A 25378-nucleotide genomic window follows, 5' to 3' on the forward strand; every position below is an offset into this window, starting at 1 on the left:
TTTGAGAGAGAGAGCAAGCGGGGGAGGGGCAGAGAGAGAGGGAGACACAGAATCTGAAGCAGGCTCCAGGCTCCAAGCTGTCAGTATAGAGCCTGACACGGGGCTCGAACTCATGAGCCGTGAGATCATGACCTGAGCTGAGTTCGCCCGCTTAATGCATAATGTTTTCAACGTTCATCCACGTTGTAGCCAGTGGTAGTGCGTCCCTCCTTTTTATGGCTGAATAATACTCCAGAGTATGGACAAACCACAGTTTATTAAGCCATTCACCATGTGATGGAGATCAGCCTAATGGGTATAGCATCTCTCCTGGGGTTGATGAAAATGTCCTGGAATTAGATTGGGGTGAAGATTGCACAGTGTTTTGAGTGTAGTGGATCTCACTCAATTGTGGACTTTAAAATGGTTCAGGCACTGAATTTTATGTTATGTGAGTTTTACTTTAAAAAAATAAATACAGGCAGGGTGTGCCTGGGTGGCTCAGTCAGGTGAGCATCCGACTTCGGCTCATATCATGATCTCATGGTTCATGAGTTTGAGCCCTGGCGTCAGGCTCTCTGCTGTCAGCCAGGAGCCTGTTTGGGATCCTCTGTCCCCTCTCTCTCTGCTTTCCCATGCTGGCATTCTCTGTCTCAAAAATAAGCAAATATTTTAAAAAATAAATTAAAAAATAAAGGCAGAAAGAGAGAAGACAGAGAGAGTGGGAGGGAGAGAGAAATCTGTGTGGAGCCTATAGACACTTCATTCTCTTGCCAATGTTTGAAAATCAGGAAATGTCCCTCCATAAATTTGTATTTCCAGCTTCTCTTGGAAAGCCATGGGAACCAGTGTGCTAGCGTGTGGTCTGGAGGGCAGCTCCTGACTGGAGCGGAGGGTGAATTTCATTCCATGTAAATAGCATCTCAATAAACCCAAGCCCCCAGAAATCCAGAGTTAGAGAGGGATTGAGTTAGGTGGCGTCTCAACACAAATCAAAAGCTGAAGATCTGTGGGGCACCTGGCTGGCTCAGTGGGTGGAGCACGTGACTCTTGATTTCAGCTCAGGTCGCGATCTCGAGGTTCATGGGTTCGAGCCCCACATTGGGCTCTGTGCTGACAGTGCAGAGCCTGCTCGAATTCTCTCTCTCACTCTTTCTGCTCCTCCCCTGCTCATGCTCTCCCTCTCCCTCTCTCTCAAAATAAATAAAAGTTTAACATGTTTTAATACATTTTTTTAAAAAGAAAGAAAAAGCTGAAGATTTGTGATTATGAAATCAGAGAAGGAAAGAGACCCAAGAACCAAGAGAAAGCGGTGGACTAAAAGGCAGGAGTGCCGTGGGGGTCTTCTTCCATCTCCGCACACTCCCTCTGCCTCTGACCATCTCCCCCTGGCTTCTCTCTACCTCCTTCCCTGAGTGTTTCTCTTTCCCTCCTTCCCTCACAGGTGAAGCAAAAACTCAGATGAACCAGCACAGATTGTCATGTCCCTGGCTTTCTCTCGGTCCCCTGTTTCCCTTTCTTTCTCAGTGGAAGCCCTCATGCAACAGGAAAAAAAAAACAAAAACTTTCATATAATTAGATAAATGGACCACATACAGGTAGGAAAAATGGGCTTCTTCACGGGGAACAGGGTCGACTGTACATTTAAAAAATTCAGTTAGAATCAGACTCTGCAGAACCCAGTTTGGAAACCTCTTCAGTGTCTTCTTGATCATCTATTATTTCGAAATCGCTCCTTCTCTTCTCAGTCCGGGCTCTCTCAGCTCGTGCTTTCCCAGCCTCTCCCTTCCACTCTCCTGTGCCCTTAGCCACTGACTCGCCTGCCTCTTCCCTGCGCAGCGAGGGGGAAGGGCCCCACCCTCCCTGAACCTTCCTCACGGGAATGAGGATTAGAACCCAGCTCCCAGATCACCTCGAGTCATGGGTCTCAGGGCGCTGGCTCCCAGAGAAGGAAAAAAGGAGGGGGACCACGTCTTCCCTGCGAGAGCCATTCTGGGCCCAACCCCCACTCCCCCATTTAGTTGTAAAGCTCAATTAGGTGCCATTAGCTGAGAAGATTTTCTGCGGGATTAGAGAGGGTGCCCCACCCCAAGTCTTTCTGGTCCCCTTCCCTCAACCCGGAAATGAAATCAATCGCATGGGCTGAAACAAAGAGAGTTAAAAGCTGTGTCAGCTGCCTGTCTGGGGCAGACAGACAGAAGGAGGGGGACAGGTGGGGCAGCATGAAGAGCAGCTGAGAAGCCAGGAGGTCAGCGGGAGAGCTGATGGCAGACAGGACAGGCAGACGGTGGACAGACAGAGAGCAGAGGCAGGCAGGCTGGAACTGTGACAGCTACATGGGGGACCCAGCAAACACCGGGACAAGGTTAGAGGGCGCAGGGGGTCACCAGTGAGGTGACCCCTGAGATGGGCAGAAGGCGGGTGGGCAGGAGGCTCCTGGAGCTGCTGGAGGGAAGGGGGGGCAGCGGGAGGGGCGGGCTGACAGGGAAAGGGCCATCTCTGAGATTCCCCCACGTTTCCCAGGACCTGGAGGTGCCCCACCCTGGGCTCCAGCATTCTGTTGCTCCTGTGTATTNGGGAGTCCCCGGGGGGGGGGGGGGGGGGCAGGAATCCCTTCCTCCCTGACAGAGGGCCTGATCTCTCCCTCCCTCCAGGTCTGATCCCCAGTCTGGCACTGAGGAAGGGATGGGGCTGCCTCTAGGCCTGCACTCACCAACAGCTGGGGCAGGGAGGGAGGAGGGGAGGCAGGGAGGGTGGAGGGAGGGCAGGGCTGCCACCTCTGCCCCCCTGTATCTTTTGATCTATCTCCTCTCTGTGTCTTCCTGTCACTATGCTCCACCCTTTCTATCCCTGTGGATGTCTGTTTGTGTCTCACTTCTATCTTTTTTTTTAGTACTTATTTATTTGTTTATTTATTTATTTATTTAGAGACAGAGATAGTACAGTGGGGGAGGGGGAGAGATAGAGGAGAGAATCCCAAGCAGGCTCCGTGCTGTCAGCACAGAGCCCGACACAGGGCTCGAACTCACAAAACCGTGAGATCACGACCCGAGCCGAAACCCAAGAGTCGATGCTTAAGTGACTGAGCCCCCCAGGGACCCCTGTCTCCCCCGTATCTTTAGCCGTCTCTCTGTCTTTTTCTCTTTCTCTTTCTCTCTGTGTCTCTGGGCATCGCTGGGTCTTTTTGTATTTGTCACTGGGTCTGTGTCTTCCTGTCTCTGACTCTCTCAGGGTCTCTGTCTCTCTCTTACCTCCCTGTGTCTTCATCTCTGTATATCTCTTCCTATCTCTGACCCCCAATCTCTAGATCTCTGACCCCATCTCTCTGGCCCACACCCCTGTCCTCAGGGCTCAGCCAACCAGCCACAGAGAAGATTTTTAAAGGCAAGGAGTGTGCCCGTCACTCACAGCCTTGGCAAGTGGGGCTGTTTGAGGGAATCAACCTGCGCTGTGGGGGGGTCCTCATTGACCGCAGGTGGGTCCTCACAGCCGCTCACTGCAGTGGCAGGTAAGCCCCCATCTGGGTGTGGTCTCTTCCAGGGGTGGGCAGAGGAAAGGTGATGGGGAGGAGAACCCTCGGGGTAGGAGATGGGGGTGCCAAGGAGTAAGGAGATGGTCTTGCAACCAGAGGTTCTGAAGTTATCAAAGAGTAGGATGTCTGCAGCAACGGGCCCGGGGCAGGGCTGGGTGGGGCATGGTGTGGGTGGCAAGAGGGGTCCTGGAACCTGCTCATCTACCTGCTCCCATTTCCTCGTGTTCCCCCTCTTTCCCACATGACATCTGTCACCACCCCAGCTATTCCCTGACCCAGTCTGGGCAGCTTCTCTGAGCCTCAGCGGTCCCATCTGTGAAATGAGGAGATGGGCTTTCTAGGTCTGAGACGCTGAGGTTTTTTCAAAAGGGAAGTTTCAGACACAAAGAGACGTATTGATTGGGGACAGAAGAGAGGGAGTCCACTTGTTACTCACTCGTTCCTTCAGCTGACTGTGCTAGCAGCCCAGGCAGCTTCTCGGAGGTGGGAACAGAGCAGCAAGCATGAAGGATGGATGTCCTTGCCCGGGCTAAGAGGCTCAGAAAGGGACAGAGATGCAGGCACTCAGGGAAGAGAAGTAAGCAAACGCTGGAAATGGAAAGATGGTGATAGAGACAGAAAGACAGAGCAAGCGTGTGAGGGAGAGAGGACGGACACTGAGGTGCAAAGCAGCAGAGAGGCTGGAGGGTCTGGGAGCCGGGGGTTCAGCCCCCGGCTGAACTTCCTTGACCCTCCCCACCCCGCTCCCAGCAGGTACTGGGTGCGCCTGGGGGAGCACAGCCTCAGCCAACTGGACTGGACGGAGCAGATCCGACGCAGCGGCTTCTCTGTGACCCACCCCGGCTACCAGGGAACCCGGAATAGCCATGACAATGACCTCCGGCTCCTGCGACTGGGCATGCCTGTCCTCTTGACCCGCAGTGTCCAGCTCCTGCCCCTGCCCACCACCTGTGCAGTGGCCGGCACCAAGTGCCATGTCTCAGGCTGGGGCATCACCAATCAGCCACAGAGTAAGGGAGCCTAAGGGTCAGGGCTCAGAACAGGGAAAGTCTGGGGTGGAGGACGAGAGATCAGGAGTCAAAACATCTCAGCAGAAGGATGGATCAAGGGCCAAACATGAGGATTGTGGTTTGGGGTCCGAGATCATGGTGGACCAGGGGTCTTGAGAGTCAAAGTAGTTAACGGGTTGGGTATGGAGTCAGAAGCCATGGGTCAGGGATGTGATTAGAGGTCAGAGTGATGGCCAGGGATCATCAGACTGGAGCAAAAGGAATGTATAAATAGGATCTTTGGGGTCATGGGTCAGGGACTCTGGAGTTAGAGGTCATTGTAGAGTTGAGGACATGGGATCCAGATGTTGCACAAGCTGGCCATAATCTGAGGCTAGAAACTAGGATTGACTTGGGGATTGCTGGTCTGGGACTGGAAGCCCTAGAGGTTAGAGGTCACGGAGTCTGGGGTCAAATAAACTAGGATCAGAAGTCACTTTGGAGTTTGGAACAATGGTTTAGAGCTGAGTTTGGAAGTTTAAGAGAAGACAAGAAATGTGGGGTCTGGAGACAGAGAGGGAACATGAGGCCAAGTTGGGATCTAAGTATAATAAGATCGAAGGTCAAAGGGCACAGCATCTGGAATTGAAGGAGAAAACTGGGTCCGGATTCACTGTTTCTGAGGTTGGAGGGACAAAAGGTGTCTTGAGTTAGGGCACTCAGAGTCATAGGTTAAAGGAAAGGGGACTTGTGTCAATGAACTGGAGCAAGGATCACTATGAAATGAAGTCACAAATCTGAAATTTAGAAATTTGAGGATTGTAGTGGAGAGTCACAGGAAGAGGGCAGAGTTTAGACGTATATGGCTTCCTTTAGCGGAAGGATGTGGCCCCAAAATGGGAAGCTTTGGGACAATGCAGCTTCTATCTTCCACCCGCAGAGCCATTCCCAGACCTGCTCCAATGCCTCAACGTCTCCATCGTTTCTAGTGCTACCTGCCGGGCTCTGTTCCCCGGGAAAATCACGGACAACATGGTGTGCGCCAGCGGCGCCGATGGGGCGGACGCCTGCCAGGTGTGTGAATGCAGGCTTTGCGTGGTCACCGGGGGACACGAGGAAGCAGGGGACAGAGCAGGGAGGATGGGGGAGAGAGGTGTGTGGTCAGAAAGAAGGGAAGAGGGGAGGCGCAGGGCAAGGCAGGGAGAGCCAGGTTATGGGAGGGTACAGGAAGGGAGGGAACAGAGAAGGAAACATGGGAGGAGCATAGGGAGAGGAAGAGACAAAGAAAATACGGGGGAAGGCCAAGAGCTGGCGGGGATTTGGAACTCAGGTGTGTAACCTGTTGTCTCTCCCCACACCATCCTCCAGTCGGTGCTGGCCCAGGTCAGCGAGTGAGAGAATCTAAGATGGAGCCAGGAAAGGAGGCGGTGGACTGTCTTGCCCTCCGACCTTGCCCTCTGGGTCCTCCAGGTTGGAGGACGCCACCCTCTGCTGGCTAGGGCTCCCTAGCCTTTGTCCCCGAGAGAACTTTTAGAGCTCCCACCTTCCTTTGCTGGGATTGGTCACTGGTGGCTGTGCTCTTTCCCTCATTGGTCAGGGCCCGTGCCAGTTGTCCTCTATAGAACGCTTATGGTTTCCACCTCCTTTGCTGGGATTGGTCACTGAAGATACTCTCTTCACTCATTGGCCAGAGTGCTAACCATTGCCCTTGAGAGACCCCGCCCCCCTCCATCAACACCACCTTTCAGGGAGTCCTGCCTTCCCTGGGATTGGCCCCTTAACAACAGCGTATTCTTCCCTATTGGCCAGTCATTGCTCTTGACCTCAGGGACAGAGCCCGGCTCTTCGGTCTGATAACCAGGCGTGGAGCCACTGTCTTCAAGGCCTGGGAATGGATTTGGGGGTCGGGAAAAAGAAAATTCTCCCTTATCTATTCAGTGCTCCTCTCCTTCTGTATTCCAGGGTGACTCCGGAGGCCCCCTGGTGTGCGGAGGAGTCCTTCAGGGTCTGGTGTCCTGGGGAACTGTGGAGCCATGTGGGCAAAAAGGCATCCCAGGAGTCTACACCAACATTTGCAAATATGTGGACTGGATCCGGATGGTCATGAGGAACAACTAGCCTGCGCCCTCCACCTCCACCCCGCAAGCTGGGGGCTACACTGAGTGACCCTCAGAGCACCAACACCTCCCCTGTCATCACCTCTGGCTCCCACTCTTCTCGTTCTGGGGATTTTCTTCCCAGAACTCCAACTCCAGCCAGCCCTGCTGAGACCCACGGTTGGGGGTGAAAGGAATGTGTGACTGCCTGGAATAAATGTAACCGGAGGAGGGGCCGTGTCTGTCTGTTTGATATCCCCATGCTGGTTGACACAGGAGGGAGGCTCATCAACTCCTCTGCCCACAAGTGTAGGAATAGAGACCACAGAGGGTGAGGAATGGAATAGGAAAGGTTACTTATAACAATAGAAATAAGGACCTTTTTTCCCCCCTCTACCTAGCACTTTAGGAACAGTGCCCATGAAGGATCTGAAGGGGGAAAAATTATTGGCCCCAAATAATTGGCCCCAAAAATGCCAAATGAAAATTGCAAAATCAAAGTGATCATTTAATTAAATGTCTATAAAACGTAACATTCTTCCACCTAGCCGATTCCAGGTTGGCTTCGCTGGAGCTATTGAGCACACGTTATATTTAATGTGGGATGTGGGTTCGTTTTAATATGCCTGTGATGATGGAAGGCGGGGCGTGGCCTTGGAAAGCAAGAAGACCCAGACTAGGTCTTAAAATAGTCCTGCCCACCCCTTGGGTTCTGTCTTCACCATCATCCAGGAGATGGAAAGAGAGCTTCTCCCCAGTGAATGGAAAGGGAATTTGGGGTCAGGAGTGAGGGGTGACGGTGACAGCGTGAGAATACTTGCTGAGCGCCTGCTGTGCTTGGCTCTCCTGGAGTCCTCATCCCAATCACCCCAAGGCAGGGCTGTCCCCCCATCCCATAGATGAAGAAACTGAGCCTCACCGGGGTGGAGTCCCTTGACTCACGTCACTGTGGTAGGAAGAGGCAGAGCCGGGGTTTGAGGCCAGGCCTGGCTGCCTTCAGAACCCATACCCAACCGTCTTGCCCCACTTCTGGTTGAGGGAGAGAGGAGGGCAAGACGGAAGCAGGAGATCTAACTGATAAGGAGCCAGCCAGCCGGGAGATAGAGGGATCGGCAGACAGGAAATTGAGGTGGCTCTGGTTGGGAAGTCATTGGACCTAAGTCACACAGCAAGTAAGTGTCACAGGTGGATTGGGGGGGGCGGGGGACAGGGTGCTGGGAGGGAGGGGCAGAGACGGGAGCGGAGGGGAGGGTGGTAAAAACAAAGCCCCAGGGGAATGCTAGGGGCTGAGGCCTTGCAGAGGGCTGACTCCCTTTCCTGGGCCTCGACTCCCGCAGGCCCCAACCTGCCTCCGCACCCTCCCAGCCTGCCCCTTCAGCTGGCAGTGGCCTCACCTCTGTGATGCCCCAGTTTCCCCCCTCCTTGGAATGGAGAAGGGAGGGCCCCGAGGAGGCCAGGGGCCCACCTGGGCTTGGGCTGCGGGGAGGGAGGAGCAGGGGCAGGAAGACTGAGGGAGACACTGGGAAACCGAGGTGGAGGGGGAGGGGGGGAGAGAAGGAGGTGTACGGAGGCAGAGACGGAGAGACACAAAGAGACAGAAAGACACAAGTACGGAGAAGCAAAGAGAAAAATGACAGAGAGGCAGGAATCGGCAGAGACGAAGAGAGGCAGATTCGGCCCGACGAGGAAGGATGCAGGCCAGGCGGAGAAACGGAGAAAAGCAGAGAGAAGAGGGGCTTGGAGAGGTGACAGAGGCAGGCTGGCGGGCACGCGCGCACACACACATACCACCCCCTGGGCAATAAGGCAGGGCTTAGGAGGCCTAGTCATCTGGGCCACCCCGCGTCTGCCACCTGCCTGGTGCCCGATGCCCTGACCCAACCTGCCACAGCTGCCTCCACCACCACCGCTGCCGCCGGCCACCCAGGGCCCCAGTCCCAGAGCCCGTGAGTCGGGGAGGGAAGGGAAGACCCCTCCACCCCATGCAGTGTGCCTGGCCTCCTCTGCCTCCACACCCTTTCTCCCTCTGCTCTGCCCTTCTAGGCTTGGGTGGGTGCTCTCTGCCTCTCTCTGTGTCTTCAGCTGGCTGCCCCCAACTTCAGTGACCTCTGATCCCCACTTTGATAGCTGAGTCCAGCCCTCTGCCCCTCCCCCTGCTGGCCAGGGCCTCTGAGGGCACTGGCCTCTCCCCTGACCAGCCTGGACCGACTCTATCTGCCTGTCCTTCAAAGGGGCTAAAACATGGAAACATATTTTAAACACGGACCCAGGCTGAGCCCCCTGCTATATGGGCCCATATCACCCTGGGGTGGATGCTAAATGACGCTGGTTCCTTTTATTCACCTGTCCCAAGCTTCTGGGGTCTGGCCAGGTCTCAGGTGGGCAAGAAGGAAAACATTCTCCCAAATGTATCTTATAGGTACCATAGCTGACTTAAAACTGACCGGCCAATCGCTTGCCCCAAAGTCAAAGCCCCTCCCAGCAATTGCCATATTCTCTTTGGCTGCCAGAAACTTTTAGCTGAGATACCAAAGATTTTTTTTTTAAGTTTAGTTATTATTTAGTTTGAGAGACCGAGAGAGTGAGTGGGGGAGGGGCAGAAAGAGAGGGAGAGAGAGAATCCCAAGCAGGCTTCGCACTGTCAGGGCAGAGCCCGCTGTGGGGCTCAAACTCATGAACCATGAGATCATGACCTGAGCCAAAGTCAGAGGCTTAACTAGCTGAGCCACTCAGGCGCCCCTCAAAGATTTATTTAAAGGTTTGGAGGCTGGGGGGGCGCCTGGGTGGCTTAGTCGGTTAAGCGTCCGACTTTCGCTTAGGTCATGATCTCGTGGTTCGTGGGTTCGAGCCCCGCNACTGAGGGCTCGAACCCACGAACCGTGAGATCATGACCTAAGCGAAAGTCGGACGCTTAACCGACTAAGCCACCCAGGCGCCCCTTCTCTTCTCTTTTTTAAAGCGAGCTGATTTCTTAACAATAGAGTGAAACTGGATTAAGGCTCAATTTTCTTATCTGTAAAACCATGAACGTAAAAGCATGATAACACAAGAGGTTAAGTCAGCCTGCACATAATTAGGACCTAAGAAAAGGAGCTATCATTGCTTGTTGTTTTTTTTTCCCCAACCTCCGTGCTAGGTAGTTCGCCAGACCCGTGTTGGCCAATACTCTAGCCACTAACCACATGGGGCTGTTAATTTATTTCTTTATTTAAGTGTATTTATTTATTTTGAGAGACAGAGCACGTGCACAAGCCAGGGAGGGACACAGAGATAGAGAGAGAATTCCAAACAGGCTCCATGTTGATCATGACCTGAGCTGAAATCGAGAGTCAGATGCTTAACCCACTGAACCACCCAGGTGCCCCCCCATGGGACTATTTAAATTAAAAGTATCTAAACTCAGAAAAGTAACTCTTCAGTCACACTTGCCACATATCAAATGCTCTGTAGCCACATCTGGCTGTTGTACTGAATGTTGCATATAGGGCTTTTCCACTGATGTAGGCAGTTCGATTGGACAGAATGGAGCTGGACAACCTGTAGAGTTAACTCAATTCCCACCGAAGAAGATGGCCCACAGATAGTCCATAACTCAGAATCTTTTTCTGACATCCTGTTCACCCTGCAGGGGAGGTTACGGGCATGAGGAATAAGAGCCCAGAGCTGGAACTGGCATTTGCTGTGTGACCTCCTGTGAATCACTGCCTTCTCTGGGCCTCCCATTTCTCACCTGAAAGGAAAGGAGGAAGCAGCTGGCCCAGGTGATATTGACATTCCTCTGTGGCCTTGGCCTCCTGTGATTCATGGGCCTGTGTGTCACCTGAAGACACGCAGGTGGCAGGGAGGATGTGACTTGACTATACATGGGTGTGATGGGCAGTGTAGCCACCTCCCTCCCCCCAACGTGAGGAGGAAGGGCTCTACTCACTGGGCCACCTGCCGAGCCCCCTGTTCTGGCTGTGGGGATGCGCTCAGCACAGAGCATGGCTCTGACTCTGTCCTCTGGCTCACTCCCCCTCTGCTCCCTTTCTGTCTCTGTGTGTCTCAGTCTGTGTGGCTCCTACCCTTTCCTTCTGTCTTGTCTCTCTGCCCCCCTCTCTCCTGGCCAGCATTCTGGCTTTTCTCTGTCATGCTAGGTATGCATTTCCCGGTTTATTTTCCTCCCTCTCCCTCACAGTTGCAGCTCTCCAACACTATCCTGAAACCATTAAGCTCCCTGGGATCCTCTCTCCTCATCTGAGAAGACTTCTTGAAACAGGAGCCCTCGGGAATCCCCATGGAACCCAGTTCCAAAAGGGGTGTTTGGGGCCCTGGAAGGAGCCTGTATTCCCTGGGCCCCTCCCAGAGCAGGAATCTGGGGCCCAGGTTGGATGCCAGCCCCACCCACTGTATAATTAGGGAGAGGGAAAGGGAGGGAGTGAATCCCTAGGGGCAGGGTGCGGAAATTTCCGGGCTCTTCGGGGTTAAAAGGGGAGGCCTGGCCAGGGGTCCCAGGGCAGAGGACTCCGGCCCACTCGGCAGGGCAGAGGCACGTCTGAGTCTCCTCCCTCCTTGCCACCAGCGACTCCCAGGTGAGGTGGGACGCCCTACCCTGGTAGGGGCGGGTCGTGAGAGCATGGGTGGGGACCTTCGGGTCGCGGGCAGGAGCCCCGTTTGAACCTGTTTCGCTATCTGTGGGACGCGCCTCTGAGCCTTGGACCCTCGCGCCACCTGTGAAGGAGGGCGAAGCCCAAATGCTGCTTGGCTGGCAGTCCGGGGACGCCGAGGTCTGGAGATGGCTCCCCCTTCGGGCATAGGGAGGTCTGGAGGACGCCACGAGGGGCGTCATTAGGGTGATGGTGCCCATCCCTGGTATTCTGGTCCGAATAGCCGGTCCGCCGGTCCCTGTGGCCGTAGGTTAAGCGGGTCCTCGCGTGCTGGCTTGGCCCAGGACGGGCGGACTGGAGGCGAGGCGTGGGGGTCTCTGACAGGGCATCTGTTCTAATCCGCCCTCGCCCCCCGCCAGCCTCAGTCCCGGCCATGAGACCTCCGCACCTCCACCCCTCCACCGCCTCTGGCCCCTGGGCCAGCGCAATGCTGCTGCTGCCGCTGCTCGTGACGCAACTCTGGGGTGAGGCGGGGGACAAGGGCTTGGCGGGAGGTGCCAGGGGCCGGGGGAGATGGGAGGGTCCTCTGGGGATCCCAGCCCCCACTTGCTGATCCAGAGCAGGCCCGGCCCCCCTCTAAGCTCCGTCCCGGGGGACCGCGCCCCCCGCACTGCACCTGGATCCCTACGCCTCCCTTCTCTCGGCTTCCTTTCCCGGCCCCTGACTAACCTCGTCCCTTTCTCTCCGTCCCTTTCTGATCCCGCTCCTTCTAACTCCGCCCAGTTATCTCCCAAGTCTTGCCTCACTGCCTTCGGCCCTCGCCCCTCTCACCGTTAGGCGGCGCTGTTCCCGCCCGCGCTCTCTCCCCCCGCCCCCTGGGGGCCCAGTCGGGTCCCGTTCCTCCTCCGGGCTCCACTCCGCGCTGTCCAGCCTCCCTCCCCTTCCTCGCCGTTCTTCTCCACCAGCTCCATTCGGTTCCTACAGGACCCCCAATTTCCAGCCCTCACCCCCAGCCTCCCTGGTTCTGGCTGCGGGCCCAGCGGCGGCCCCAAGCCCAGCTCTGGCCCTGCTTCCACCCCTTTTCCTTCTCCAGCCGCAGAGGTGGTGCTGCTCCCCAGAAACGACACCGACGTGGACCTTGCGGCCTCCGGCGCCCCGTGCGCACGAGGCTCGCAGCCCTGGCAGGTCTCCCTCTTCAGTGGCTTCAAGTTCCACTGCGCGGGCGTCCTGGTGGACAAGAGCTGGGTGCTCACAGCCGCGCACTGCGGCAACAAGTAGGGCGAGCTCCTGGGGCGGCCAAGGAGGGGCGGTGGAGGCAGGTCCCGGGGAGGCCGGGGGACGGGCTGGGGCGCCTGAGGGTAGGGACCTCTCCCAGCTCCTTGCGGGAGTCAGTTCTGGAAGGCTTCCTGCAGGAGAGGAGGGGGTGCTATGGCCGCCAGGGGGCGCTCTTGGTCCTTCTCAACGCTTCCGGGCCCGTCCACCACCCTTTGCCTGGTAGATAACTCCTTGGGCTCCACTGCGGGGTAGAGAGTTGTATGCAAAAGACCGAGTCCCGTCCCGTGTGGTTAGGGATTTAGAACTAAAGACATTGTTCATGTCCGAGTCCCCACTGAGGGAGGACGGAAGTGGTAGCCTTATCCAGGTAGACCCCCAGTCCACAATTCTGCAGAACTCAGATCCCCAGCTCCCTCCTCCCCCGCCTCCTCTCCCTCAGACCCAGGAGCCCCCACCATGCTACCAGTCCCCTCCTTCCCAGGGACTGAGTCTTGTCGCTGTCCCTCCAAAGGCGTTACCCCCACATGGCTCTTCCCTCCCCAGGCCTCTGTGGGCCCGCGTTGGGGACGACCACCTGCTGCTTATCCAGCATGAGCAGCTCCGAAGGACCACCCACCCTATCCCCCACCCCAAGTACCAACATGGCCTGGGCCCCATCCTGCCGAGGCGGACGGACGAGCACGACCTCATGCTGCTGAAGCTGGTCAGGCCGGCCGTGCTGGGGTCTCACGTCCAGACCCTGCGCCTGCCCTCCCGCTGTGCCCAGCCGGGAGATCGGTGCCAGGTGGCCGGCTGGGGCACCACGTCCAGCCGAAGAGGCAAGGCCGGGCTCCCTGAGGGGGGAAGAACTGAGGGCCGGGACTCCCGGGTCTGAGCCGGGAAGGAGTTGGGCGTGCGGGGCCCTGGGTCTGGGGGAGGAGGGGTTGCGGGCTTGGGGTCTGGGATGGGAACAGGCTGGGTATCTGGACTCCCGGAGGACTGGAGGAGGGCCACAGATTTACCTCCTATTTCCTCCTGTCAGTGAAGTACAACAAGGGCCTGAGCTGCTCCGGGGTCACTGTCCTGAGCCCTAAAGAATGCGAGGTCTTCTACCCCGGGGTGGTCACCAGCAACATGATGTGTGCAGGACTGGACCAGGGTCAAGACCCCTGCCAGGTGCGGACGGGCCGGGGAGGGCCTCTCACTCGTGGGAGCTAGGATGGGGAAGTCAGAACGCCTGTCTTTGTCCCCAACCCTACAGTCACCCCAGTGTCGTCCCCAAGTCCAACACAGTCCCATCCCTACCTCGACGTCCCTCCCCACCCCACGGCCGGCTCTACCTCCTCGGGTCCATCCGCTCATGCCCGGCCCTACCGACGTCCAACCCATCCTCAACTGCACTCCCATCTCCAAGGCATTCCGAAACCCCTTGCGTACCCCTAGTGGCTGATCCCTCTCCACCTCCCCCTGCCTCACCACAAGCTACAATCCCAGCTCTACCACATCTCGGTTCTCCTTCCCCTCTCCGGTGTCCACAACCCCTGGTCCAGCCGCATCCCAACCCAGCTCATATTTAACCCACCTCATCTTTTTTTTTTTTAATGTTTCATTTATTTTTGAGAGAGCATGGGGGAGGGGCGGAGAGAGGGAGGGACAGAGTCCTAAGTGGACTCTCCACTGATAGTGCTCAAACTCAAGAACTGCGAGGTCATGACCAGAGCCGAAGTCAGACGCTCAACCGACTGAGCTCCCCAGAACCCCCCACCAACCTCATCTTTATCCAAATGCAACTCCAACCCTGCTCAACCCCCTTTCCTCTGAGTCCCTGTCCCAGATCCCCAAGAGGCAGCCTTTGATCAGTGTATTTATTTGATCTCTTGTTCCCCCACCCCTAGAGTGACTCTGGTGGCCCTCTGGTCTGTGACGAGACCCTGCAAGGCATCCTCTCATGGGGCGTTTATCCCTGCGGCTCTGCTCAGCATCCGGCCGTCTACACTCAGATCTGCAAGTACACCTCCTGGATAGAGAAAACCATACGCAGCAACTGAGCCCGAGGCCTGGTACCTCCACCAGCTGCCTTCTTCCCCTTCCTCGGCAATTGTGGGGGCTGGACTCCTCCCCTGCCCCGTTTGAACCTCCGCTGCCCGTCCACACCTGCTGACGTCTCTCCTTCCCCCTCATCCTCCCTGCCCACCGCTGCTCTCTGCCCACTTTGGAGCCAAAGTGCCAAAAGTGATGGCAAAGTTTTTTGGTTTTTGTTTTTTTTAATGTAAGAGAAACAAAGAAGCCGGTGGTCACCCTGTCTCTGAGAGGGGTTGTCACACACCCAACCGGCTTCCTCTACCACTCCCTGCTGTGTGGCCTCAGGCAAGCTAAGCACCCTCTCTGGGCCTCTATTTCCTCATCTGGAAAATGAGGACAATGAAGTGCCCACCTCATATTCGCATTGTGAGGAGACTATGATATAAGATGAGTATGTAGGTTGCTGTGGTAATTATCAGTAAAGGATTAACACAGTGGGTGGTGAGCCCTGACTAAATGTTACCTGTTGTCATGATCTGAGAACAGGTCCTGGTGAGAACATATGTGACTCTGTGTCCCGGGGAGAACAGCACAGGAGTAGCCCCCAATCCCAAGCTCCCCCCGCCACACACACCATCCCCATCCCTCAAGGCTGATGGGAGAATTACACTCCCCACCCTCCTCTCTCAAGTTCCATGAAGCACCCCTTAACCACTTCCTTCCTCCCTCCCACAGTTGGCCATGTCTGGGTCCACCCAACCCCAGTCCTTCCTGTGCCAGCAGGAGCTGGGCCACCTCTGAGTCACCTGGTACCTTCTCTGCCTTCCTGGGGCCACTGGAACCCAAGGGATCTTACCCTGGATCCATCTCAGCCTCTGAGATTTAGGGGAAAGTTTTCGGTTAGATCCGTCCCCATCCCTTCACCAGCTCCAATCCCAGCTCCACTCTGTATCTCCATTCTCATCCTCCAACCCAACGCCCACAGTCCCCAGTCCGCCTCCGTGCCTGGCCCACCCCAAATTGGCTTTGAAATTTCACCTGGAAAATTTGGAAGGAGGAGGGTTCTTTTCCTCTCCCTGAAAGTATCCCCATGTCAGTATTTCTATGCTGGAGAATCCAGGCAGAGGTGTCTCCACTTAGCCTGGACTCTGGAGACACTACATCAGCCTAACGTATGCACAGCAGAAACTTCCCATCCAGGCTGTTCTTGTTTGCCCCTTCACACGCCAATTTATTGAGCACCTATTATATGACAAGCCTGATGCTGGGCACTGGGAACATCGTGGTGATGCCAGCCACAAGGTCCTTACCGCCCCCCTCCCCCAGAGCCCACAGCCTAGCCCACAGTTTCCAGCACTGAGCCTCTCCAGCTCCCTTCCTCCACCCCATTAGCACACCCAGGAAACGCCAATTAGGCATATCAGTTGAGTTTGTCATGCAAGAATCAGAAGCAAAGTAGGTGGGACCTCAAAAACTTGATTCATTAAAAAAAATTTTTAATGCTTATTTATTCTTGAGAAAGAGAGAGACAGAGTGAGTAGGGGAGGGGCAGAGAGAGAGGGAGACACAGACTCTGAAGCAGGCTCCAGGCTCCGAGCTGTCAGCACAGAGCCTGACATGCGGCTTGAGAGTTCATGACCTAAGGTGAAGTCGGACGCCCAATCACCTGAGCCACCAAAGTGCCCCTCAATTCATTTTTAAAGGCAAATCACCCGTTCCTGTAGTCATCACGCTACAAGTGTTTATTGAGCCGTGTCGTACTCCAGGTCCTGGAGATGAATCAGCCTGAGCTCTTCCCTCAAGGAGTTGCTAGTCAGGTCAGGGAGACAGGCAAGACTTCCGTTCTTGTCATTCTGGTTTCTACTTACTCAGGTTTCTACTCAAAGGCCACCTCTTCAAAGAAGCCTTCCAGGATTGCCCTGGCTATAGGGGTCCCCTGACCTTATCAGGACAACAGTCCGTTGCTCGGTTTATTTCTCTTGCAACACTTGTTCGAGCCAAAATGACCTCATTTATTTGTTTACTGCTTAATAATCTGCCCTGTCTCCCTCGATTCAGTCCATGAAAGCAGGGACTCTGATTTATTCGCTGTGATTTTTCTTAAGCACCCAGCACAGTGCCTGGCATACAAAAACCACTCACTACATTGTTGAATGACAAGAATTGATCAGTGCTGTGACAGAAGGAGGGACAGGGTACCATAAGGAGAGGCCAAGGACTCTTGGAGGCAGGGAGGTCTCAGATCAGGGGACTTTGCGTGGGGTTTAAAAGAATAAGTAGGAGTGTACCAGCTAGAGAAGGAAATGCATTTCTGTCACTTTGTGACCTTGAGAAAATTGCTTGAATGCTCTCTCTACCTCAATTTCCCCCTCTGGAGACTAGAGATAGGATAGACTCCTATGAGAGTTAAATGACATAATATACACTAAATGCTTACCTGCCAAGCACAGAGTACAGTCAATGAAGGGAACTGTTGAGATGTTATCAACAGTAGTTATTATGGCACTTAGTGCTTAGTAGCTATTTAGTCTCTGGTCTCAAAGGTGGACTTCTGGGGCACCTGGGTGGCTCAGTTGGTTAAGCGTCTGACTTCGGCTCAGGTCATGATCTTGCGGTAGGTTCGAGCCACACATCGGGCTCTGTGCTGACAACCAGCTCAGAGCCTGGAGCCTGTTTCGGATTCTGTGTCTTCCTCTCTCTGACCCTCCCCTGCTCACGCTGTCTGTCTGTCTGTCTCTCTCTCTCTCTCTCTCTCTCTCTCAGAAGTAAATAAAAAAGAAAACATTTATATATCTAAAAAAAAGATGGACTTCCCTGTCTGGAGAGAGAGTAAGACACCCTACAACCATGAGCGATGAGTACTGTAGTGGGGGCAGCATGGGGCTCTATAGGAGACGGATAGACATACTTGTTGAGTGCTTACCATGTGCCCAGCACTGTTGTAAGGCTTCAGATGGGTTAATTCGCTCAATCACCCAACGACCTGAATTATTATTACTTCTTCATAATAAGTAAGCGGAGAGAGGTCCAGTGCCTTACCCAAGGTCACACACCTAATAATTGCCAGCATTGAAATTTGGACCCTGGTCGTCCAGTTCCAGAGTCCATACTCTAAAAAAAAATTTTTTTTGATGTTTATTTTTGAGAGAGACAGTGTGAACAGGGGAGCGGCAGAGAGAGGGAGACACAGAATTGGAAGCAGGCTTTTGGAAGTTGAATGCTTAACTGACGGAGCCACCCAGGCACCCCTGAGTCCATGCTCTCAAGCACTGTGCCAAATACACGTTCAAGGGGAGCCCAGCCTCAGAATGATAATCAGGCTTATAGCAACAGAAAGTGGAGGAGTCTGTGAGTGCCCAGGGGAGGAAAAGATCTACTCTTCCTTGAGAAATCACAGAAGACTTCCTGAAGGAGGGGGCATTTAGGCTGAGCCTTGAAGGATGAGTAGGAGTTTACCAGGAAAAGAAGAATATGGAGAAAGACATTCACTCATTTAATTAACATCTCCTGAGGCCTCCCAAAAAGAGCTCAGCCCTGAAAGGGTGATGCTGGGGACACGGAGATGAGTCAGATCTGGGCTGGGTCCTGCAGGGGCTGTCCACCTGATGAGGAGGAGGGGTGGGGAGAGAGGCAGGTAGGATGGGCAAATGGGAAGGGCAATGGAGGGGCAGAGATGAAAAAACATGGCAATGTTCTCAGGAGTTGGCCAAAACCTGGCGGTATTAAGAGAAAAGGAAAGCACTTAAGTTGCAGGCATGTATGGCATGTGAGGCCTGGGGTGGTAGGGATATGAAGAAGAAGATGGGGTAGTTTGTGACAAGAGTGCATTAATCCATGGGGACCATATTTCCTCAACCTTCTAGGGGAGACCTTTGTTCTTGCGAGAAGGAGCCCGGATGCCCAGGGTAGGGTGTGCACATGCGTGTGGCTCCTTGTGGTCTCTGCTTTGCCCAATCTATGTATCTTCCTTTCTCTCCTTCCCTCACCCCCCATCCTTCTATCTCTGCCCTTCTCTCTGTAATTCTTTCTCTCTCTTTCTCTGTCTTGCCGCATCCTGCCTGCCTCCTTCCTACTGAGTCTCTGTTCTTTCTCCCAATCCTAGCCTGCTTTCTGGGGTGGGGGGGCATCCTCCTTGGCATCCCTCCTTCCTGCCCAGGACACTGGTCAGCTCACCACAGGCTTCATTCAAGATAAACTTGCTTCCGCCTCAAGACCCAACCTTAAGGATCATCTTCCTTTCCCTCTTCCTCCTCCAGGTCACAGCATATCTTGTATCCAGGCCCTTCATCCTCAGGTCATGGGAATGAGCAGTCCTCTCTCTGGAAATCTCAGGGCCCTTCCCACATTCCACCAAGCCCTGGGCCAGCAGGCCCCCAGCTCATCCACAAAAGGAGGGGGGTCCCCCCTGCATCACCTCCATTCCCAAGGCCCCCAGTCAAGGCCTCAGGGCTTCCCTCTCCTCCAGGGACATTTCCCAACCCAGATTAATCACAGGGGCGGCCCCAGAGAGGAGGAAGGAGATGGCATGGCTTACCTTGAAGAAGCACGGAGCACCCCAACGCATGCTCAAGACCCAGGCACCCCGAAGTCATGAGGCTGAGACTCGTCTGTGCTCTGCTTTCTCTCCTGGCAGGTGAGGCTCCTGCGGTCCATCCTGCTACCTGTGGACATGACCCGAGAGCCCCCTTAACCCTCACCTNGAGGAAGGGGGCTGTGGGCAGGAAGGGTTTAGCCTTCATTTCTTTTCCCAAAAGTTCAACTGTTAGAGTTGACTCTCCAATTTCTAGAGTCCCAAATAATCTTAGAAGTCTAAAATTGGAAACTCTTAGAAGCCTAGACTCTGACTCAGAAAAATCCAGAGTCTTGAACTCCTAATATCTCAAATCCATGAGATTCAGAGAATTCTAGGATCGGAGTTTCAGAGACTGGTAGAAACTTGGGAGTCTAGAGCAGCACTAGCCCAGAGGACATATAACTCCAACCACATTGGTAAGTTTACATTTTCTAGTAGATGTATTACAAGAATAAAAAAGAAATGATTAACATTAGTGTTAATAATAGGTTTGCTTTGACATACTCAAAATATTATCTCAGTTTGCAATCCACTTTTACATGCTTATGAATGATAGTTTCGTCTTTTTTAAATACTATGCCTTTGAAGTCAAACGTATGTTTTACACATATGGTACCTCTCAGTTTGGACGAGCCACGTGTCAATGTTCAATAGTTGTATTGGATAGCACGACCCTAGAGGCATAGATTCAGTTTCTAGGTAGGTTCATTGAATATAGAAGCTCCTGGTCCTAGAATCTTTGATTCAGAGTATACTAGATACTGAGACTTGCAGAACCCTAGAATCTAGCATCAATAGAATTCTAGAAGCTTCTATTTATAAATACGTAGAATCTCATGAATTAAACATCCCAGATGCTGTTGTTCCACATTCTTAAAATCCCCCAAATCTAATTCAGAGAATTCTAGAGCCTCAAACCAATTGAATTGGTTCTTGAATTTCTAAAATCACTGATTTCTAGAATTCTAGAGTGATGAAATTCATCTTATAGTCCCAGAATACTAGAATTCTAGGCTCTTTCAATCCCTGATTTCACTCAGATGACTTAAAACCTCCTAGGCTTTTTGATCCAGAGAAATCTAGACTGTTAGAATATTGGGTTCATAACATTCTAGAGCATAGAATTCTAGAATTGTGTATTCCTAGTGTGTTAGAATCTTAGAATTCCAGAATTTCGATTCTGGGCATTCTAATAAAATATTAGAATCTAACTGATGGGGCAATCTTTTCTATATTATCTCTGGAAAGGAGTCATTCATCTTGTTCTGATATTCTGGGGTTGATACAGAATGCTGTGTGGGAATTTCCCATCACGCATTGCTCCATGATAGGGCGTCTTTCTCAAGCTCATGTCTGTACCTCAGGCTAGGAGAACAATAGTCAGATTTCAGCCCCAAAGACAAAGGAGAGAAGCAGAAATATGGAGATAGAAAAGATTTAGACGTGAGGATGAGTTGGGGCAGGGGATTGATTTCCCAGACACAAAGCCACGGCAATGAGGTGACAGAGGATCAAAGATAGAAATAACACCTCATACTCCTTAAATCCCGAGTTCCTAATCAGAAGCCTGGTCCCTAAGGTCAGAGGTCAGAGGCTGAGGAATGGACGCATATACTCCCAGATAGTCCTCAGCTGTCCTGGGCAAAGGTCCAGAGAAGAGCAAGTGGACTGGGCTTGCAGTGAGAGAGCTTGAGGAAGACAAGCATTGAGGGTAAGGGATATGGCTACAGGAAAAACCTGAGTCCATGGATGACCCCCAACTTGGGGATTTTCCATTTCCCATCCCCTTCCTTGCATACACACACACCAACACACACACAGAGCCACTCCCCACAAAAGCCACCAGACCTGTGGGGGCAGGAGGTGGGGCTGTTGTTGTATGGGAGGTGGAGCCTCCATGTGACTACACAGTTCCAGGGGACCCAGGTCACCATCAAGGCTCCAGGTGGGGCAGGAAGGAAGACAGCTCACTTGGTATGGGACTTGGGAGGGGTGTGAGCTTTTGGGGAAGGGCTACAAAGGTAGAGGCAGCCAAAAGGATGGAATGAGGAGCTGGGGCCCAGAGAGGGTGTGTACCTTGCTTAAAAATCACACAGCACTCTGTGTCATACAGAGATGATGGGGTCCCAGGGAGAGCATGTGGCTTGGGGAGCACATATCACCCTGGTAGACACCTGCTTGACCTCTGAGGTCCATCCCAACAGGTATCTGTGGGTCCGCCTTGGGGAGCACCACCTCTGGCGATGGGAGGGTCCAGAGCAACTGTTCCGGGTCACGGACTTCTTCCCTCACCCTGGGTTCAACAAGGACCTCAAAGCCCAAGACCATAATGATGACATCATGCTGATCCGGCTGCCCAGGAAGGCACACCTGGGAGCTGCTGTGCAGCCCCTCAACCTCAGCCAGACCTGCGTCTCCCCAGGCACCCAGTGCCTCATCTCAGGCTGGGGTGCCGTGTCCAGTCCTAAGGGTACAGTGTTGCTCACAACTCAATCCCTTGTGTCTCATGCTGAGGGTCTGAATCCCCCCTGTTTCTCTGTCTCTGCCTTTTCATCTGATAGATAGATAGATAGATAGATAGATAGATAGATAGATAGATAGATAGATAGATAAAAATCTAAGATGCTATAAATTAAAGATGCATCATTATTTTATAACTACAGGATGGGGGAAGCTCCCATTAATCCTTGTATGATATCATTTGCAGGAAGACACATCCTGGATTTCAGAGATGTTTAAATGTGAAAAGACATGCATCTCAGAACAGACATGAGGCATACAGTCTCTCAGAGTCACAAATCAGCGACCCAGTAGCCATATTTAGCTTCCCCACATTAGCTGTTTTTTTAATGTTTTATTAAATTCTGAGAGAGAGAGACAGTGTGAGCAGGGGAGGGTCAGAGACAGAGGGAGATACAGAATCTGAAACAGGCTCCAGGCTCTGAGCTAGCTGTCAGCACAGAGCCAGACGTGGGGCTCAAACCCATGAACCGTGAGATCATGACCTGAGCCAAGTCGTATGCTTAACCAGCTGAGCCACCCAGGCACCCCACCCCACATTAGTTTTCAAAGTGCCTTGAAAAAAGAGTCTGAATTTGTTGCTGTCAACAACTAAAGCCTGGGAGATTTTACATAGAAGTCAAAATTTTGCATGTGCTGGAAAACTTCAAAGAACTGGGAACTCTGGAGCCTTTCCCAAAAATAGCCGCCATTGGGCAGAATTAGAGTAGGTTGCCCCCTTCAGACCAGATGTGGGTTCTCTGGTCCACTACAGAGCCCCCCAGTGGCTACACAGTCTCCTCCATCTACTTCTATTTGCTTGTCAAGCCCATCGATACCAACAATACCCCTCCACCCACTTCTATTTGCCTGTCAATATCCATATACATGGGTATATGTATATCTGTGTCTATATTATACATGCTGTGTCTCCCTGTCTGTATCTAGTATCTCTTAAGTCTTTATCTCTCTCCACCAATGACCATAAATGTCTCCTCACTTTATCTCACGGTCCTTGGCATCTCTAGGCTTCTTTCCCTCTCTTTCTTCATTGCTTCCTGAGAATTTCTTTCCTCTTAAGAGGTCTATCTCCTGCTATGGTCTCTGTGTATCATGTGTGTATCTCTTCTTGGCTCTTGATTCTCTGTTTCTCTGGCTCTCTCCCTCTCCTCAAACATCTGTTTCTCTTTCATTCTATGATTTCTCTTTATCAGTGTCTCTTGTTTCTGTCTTTGAGAGTCTTATGCTGTGGTTCTGTGGGTCCTTCTTAAGGAAGGGTCTGGATGGAGGGGCTTCTGAGTGTGATGAGTACAGCTGCTGATCCTGTACGGGTTGCTCTCTTGCCAACAGTGCAGTATCCGCTCACACTACAGTGTGCGAACATCAGCATCCTGGACCACAAACTGTGCCATCGGGCATATCCGGGTCACATCTCTGACAGTATGCTCTGTGCCGGCCTTTGGGAGGGGGGCCGGGGCTCCTGCCAGGTAAGTCGCACTCTGGGGAGGAGGGGAATGGGTATCCCGCCAGATTCCTGTCTCCTAGGGATCTAGGGGGTTGGGCCCCAGACTTCCTGGGTGAAAACAAGTGGGGATCTGGAACACTTGGGTCCTGGGGGGAGATGGGGCTAAGACAGGATTCCTGAATTTCAAGGAGACTGTGGGCCCAGACTCCAGGATTTAAAGGAGGGACGGGGAGAACAGACTTTAAGTCCTGAGGGAAGAGGGGACTAGGATCCCAGAAGGCTGGGTGCAGGGTTGAGGTGAGGGGTATGAGCTTTAACTCCTGGTTCTGAGGGAGGAGGGACGGGCCGCCTGAACGCCAAGGTGTCAGGAGAGGAGGGCTTCCTAGGAGCCAGTGGCCAGTGTAAGCTCATGAATACACCTGCTTGACAGTTTCTTTGCTCTTCTGCCGCGCACAGGGTGACTCTGGGGGTCCTCTGGTTTGTGACGGGACCCTGGCAGGTGTGGTGTCTGGGGGTGCCGAGCCCTGTTCCAGACCCCGGCGCCCCGCCGTGTACACCAGCGTATGCCACTACGTAGACTGGATCCGAAAGACCATGGAGGACAACTGAGCTCTCGCGCCTCAGAGAAGGGTGGGCGCAGGGGGAGCGGGTAACTGCAAGGCCCTGGCCTCAACAGCGCGGAGGCGCACCCTGGATATTCAGGCTCCGCCCCCTCGGAAGGGACCGGGAGACACCTCTGCCCCCGTAGCCCCGCCTTCTATGATGTCATCGAGAGCTGGCGCCGCCCCCGTGGGACAGCTTCGCCTAGGGCTCCGCTCCGGGAGCCCCTCCGCCAGATAGCTCCTCCTCTCGGAGCTTTGCCCAATGAGGCTTCCCCCTCTGGGCCCCACCCCTTGTGGCCCCGCCTCCTCCGTGACGTCAGGGGCGCGACAGCTTCCCCCACTAGGGACTGAGGCGCTGTCGGGTCCGCCCCTCGGGGCCCCGCCCCTGGGCGTTTGAATCCTGGCGGGGTCCTGATGGAAGATTTTACAATAAACGCGCAGAGCCGCATCTTCCGACTGCCTGTGTCGTGGGATAAAGGAAGGGCAACGAACGGGTGGGCGGCGGCGGGCAGACGGAATCGCTACCGCACTGCAAGTCCCTGAAGCCCCTAGCAAGTCCTGCCTGAAGTCTGTCTCCATCAGCCCTATTGCAGCAAGGCCGCTGGGTTCTGCTTGGGCTGGTCCCGTCGCCCCCAGGGGAAGGGGAAACCAGGTCACGGTGCCTCCCAAACCTGCCTTCCCACATCCCGGATCTCTCAGGGGGCAGCGGGCGGGGACCGATCCGCCCTCAGAAGAGACCAAGAAGACTCACCTTCCCTCCATTCCGAGTTAGTGGCAATAGCCTCCTGCTCCAGAACCAGACTCCAAGTCACTCCTTCTAAAAAGACTTAAGAATTCAGCCCCCAAACCCTTGCTCTCTCGGACCAAACATTCACGCCTATATTATTCCCCCTCCCCTCTCAGACCCAAAAGTGTGGGTCCCCCGCTCCCTCCTCCTTCAGACCCAGAGTCCAGAATCCCACCCCCCCACTTCCAGACCCAGAGTCCGGGCCTCAAGACGCCTCCTTCCTCAGACCTAGAAGTTCAGACGCCCAGCCCCTACCTCCCCTGGACCCAGAGTCCAGGTCCCCAGCCCCCCACCCCCACCCTCGGCGGCGGGGGGTGTTCCGCGTGGTGAGGTCCCGTGGTCCGCGTCCCCGGCCCTTTCTGTTTCAGACCCAGGAGTCACAGCACTGAGGTCCTTCTCTCCCGAGCCCGAGGAGTTCCAGATCCCGGCTCCTCCTCCCTCAAAATTTCTCTTTCAGCCCCTCAGCCCCTCCTCAAACACTGGGTTCCAGTTCCCTGATGCTCTGCGGGCTCGAGCGCGAGAGGGGGCGGAGCAGGAGGCGGGGATTCCCAGTTAAAAGCCTCCAGAATCTAGTACCAGGCAGACGGAGCTGAAGTACTGGGGCCTCTTCCTCTGGGTCTGAATCAGTCGGTGACCCCGCCCCCTGGACTCTGTAAGGTGAGATGCCAAAGTATTCAGACACAGGCATCAGGCCGGGGCCCCTCCTCCCCCAGGACGCCGGACCCCTTTCTCCTTCAAGACCCCTTCTTCCTTCAAGATTTGAGAATCTGGCCCCTGGTCCCAAAGACTTAGGAATCTCAGCTCCCAGTTTCCTCTTCCTTCAGATCCTGGAGTCCAGAACCCTAACTCTTGCATTCCTTGGAATGTAGGAATCCAGCCCCCACCTCCCCTCCTCGGATTCAGAAATCTGGGGTCTGCCCTCTTCTTCCTCAGATCTAAGGATGTGGGTCCCCAGCCGCTTCCTCCTGCAGGACCCACAAGAATGGCTTCGGAT

At 54.0% G+C, this 25378-nt stretch overlaps 3 protein-coding genes across 3 annotated transcripts in view; all 3 read left to right on the forward strand.

Annotated features, from left to right (window-relative positions):
* The window catches only part of LOC144217687 (kallikrein-12-like), a 9136-nt gene extending 2366 nt beyond the window's left edge, over window positions 1-6770 (forward strand). The window contains exons 4-6 of the mRNA XM_077747352.1: window positions 4262-4521; window positions 5441-5574; window positions 6463-6770. Of these exons, the coding sequence (XP_077603478.1) occupies window positions 4262-4521; window positions 5441-5574; window positions 6463-6618 (550 nt within the window). The 3' untranslated portion in view covers window positions 6619-6770. The remainder of the gene's footprint in view (window positions 1-4261; window positions 4522-5440; window positions 5575-6462) is intronic.
* Window positions 6771-11105: 4335 nt separating this feature from the next.
* On the forward strand, window positions 11106-14902 carry KLK10 (kallikrein related peptidase 10). The gene is made up of 6 exons (XM_077747351.1): window positions 11106-11167; window positions 11602-11706; window positions 12276-12456; window positions 13001-13275; window positions 13479-13612; window positions 14332-14902. Exons 2-6 carry the CDS (start codon window positions 11616-11618, stop codon window positions 14482-14484), a joined length of 834 nt encoding a protein of 277 aa, XP_077603477.1. The 5' UTR covers window positions 11106-11167; window positions 11602-11615; the 3' UTR covers window positions 14485-14902.
* Window positions 14903-21149: 6247 nt separating this feature from the next.
* On the forward strand, window positions 21150-23604 carry KLK9 (kallikrein related peptidase 9). The gene is made up of 3 exons (XM_077747132.1): window positions 21150-21501; window positions 22881-23017; window positions 23452-23604. Exons 1-3 carry the CDS (start codon window positions 21150-21152, stop codon window positions 23602-23604), a joined length of 642 nt encoding a protein of 213 aa, XP_077603258.1.
* Window positions 23605-25378: the final 1774 nt, after the last annotated feature.

The sequence above is a fragment of the Crocuta crocuta genome, unplaced genomic scaffold (assembly GCF_008692635.1).
Source record: "Crocuta crocuta isolate KB4526 unplaced genomic scaffold, BGI_CrCroc_1.0 scaffold334, whole genome shotgun sequence".
Classification (NCBI taxonomy): Eukaryota; Metazoa; Chordata; class Mammalia; order Carnivora; family Hyaenidae; genus Crocuta; species Crocuta crocuta.

Coding starts and splice junctions, on each gene's coding strand:
- KLK10 (XM_077747351.1), top strand. CDS start 11,616: ATGAGACCTCCGCACCTCCACCCCTCCACCGCCTCTGGCCCCTGGGCC. Junction 11,707..12,275: donor GCTCGTGACGCAACTCTGGG/GTGAGGCGGGGG, acceptor TTCCTTCTCCAG/CCGCAGAGGTGGTGCTGCTC. Junction 13,276..13,478: donor CACCACGTCCAGCCGAAGAG/GCAAGGCCGGGC, acceptor TCCTCCTGTCAG/TGAAGTACAACAAGGGCCTG.
- KLK9 (XM_077747132.1), top strand. CDS start 21,150: ATGGGGTCCCAGGGAGAGCATGTGGCTTGGGGAGCACATATCACCCTG. Junction 21,502..22,880: donor TGCCGTGTCCAGTCCTAAGG/GTACAGTGTTGC, acceptor TCTTGCCAACAG/TGCAGTATCCGCTCACACTA. Junction 23,018..23,451: donor GGGGCCGGGGCTCCTGCCAG/GTAAGTCGCACT, acceptor TGCCGCGCACAG/GGTGACTCTGGGGGTCCTCT.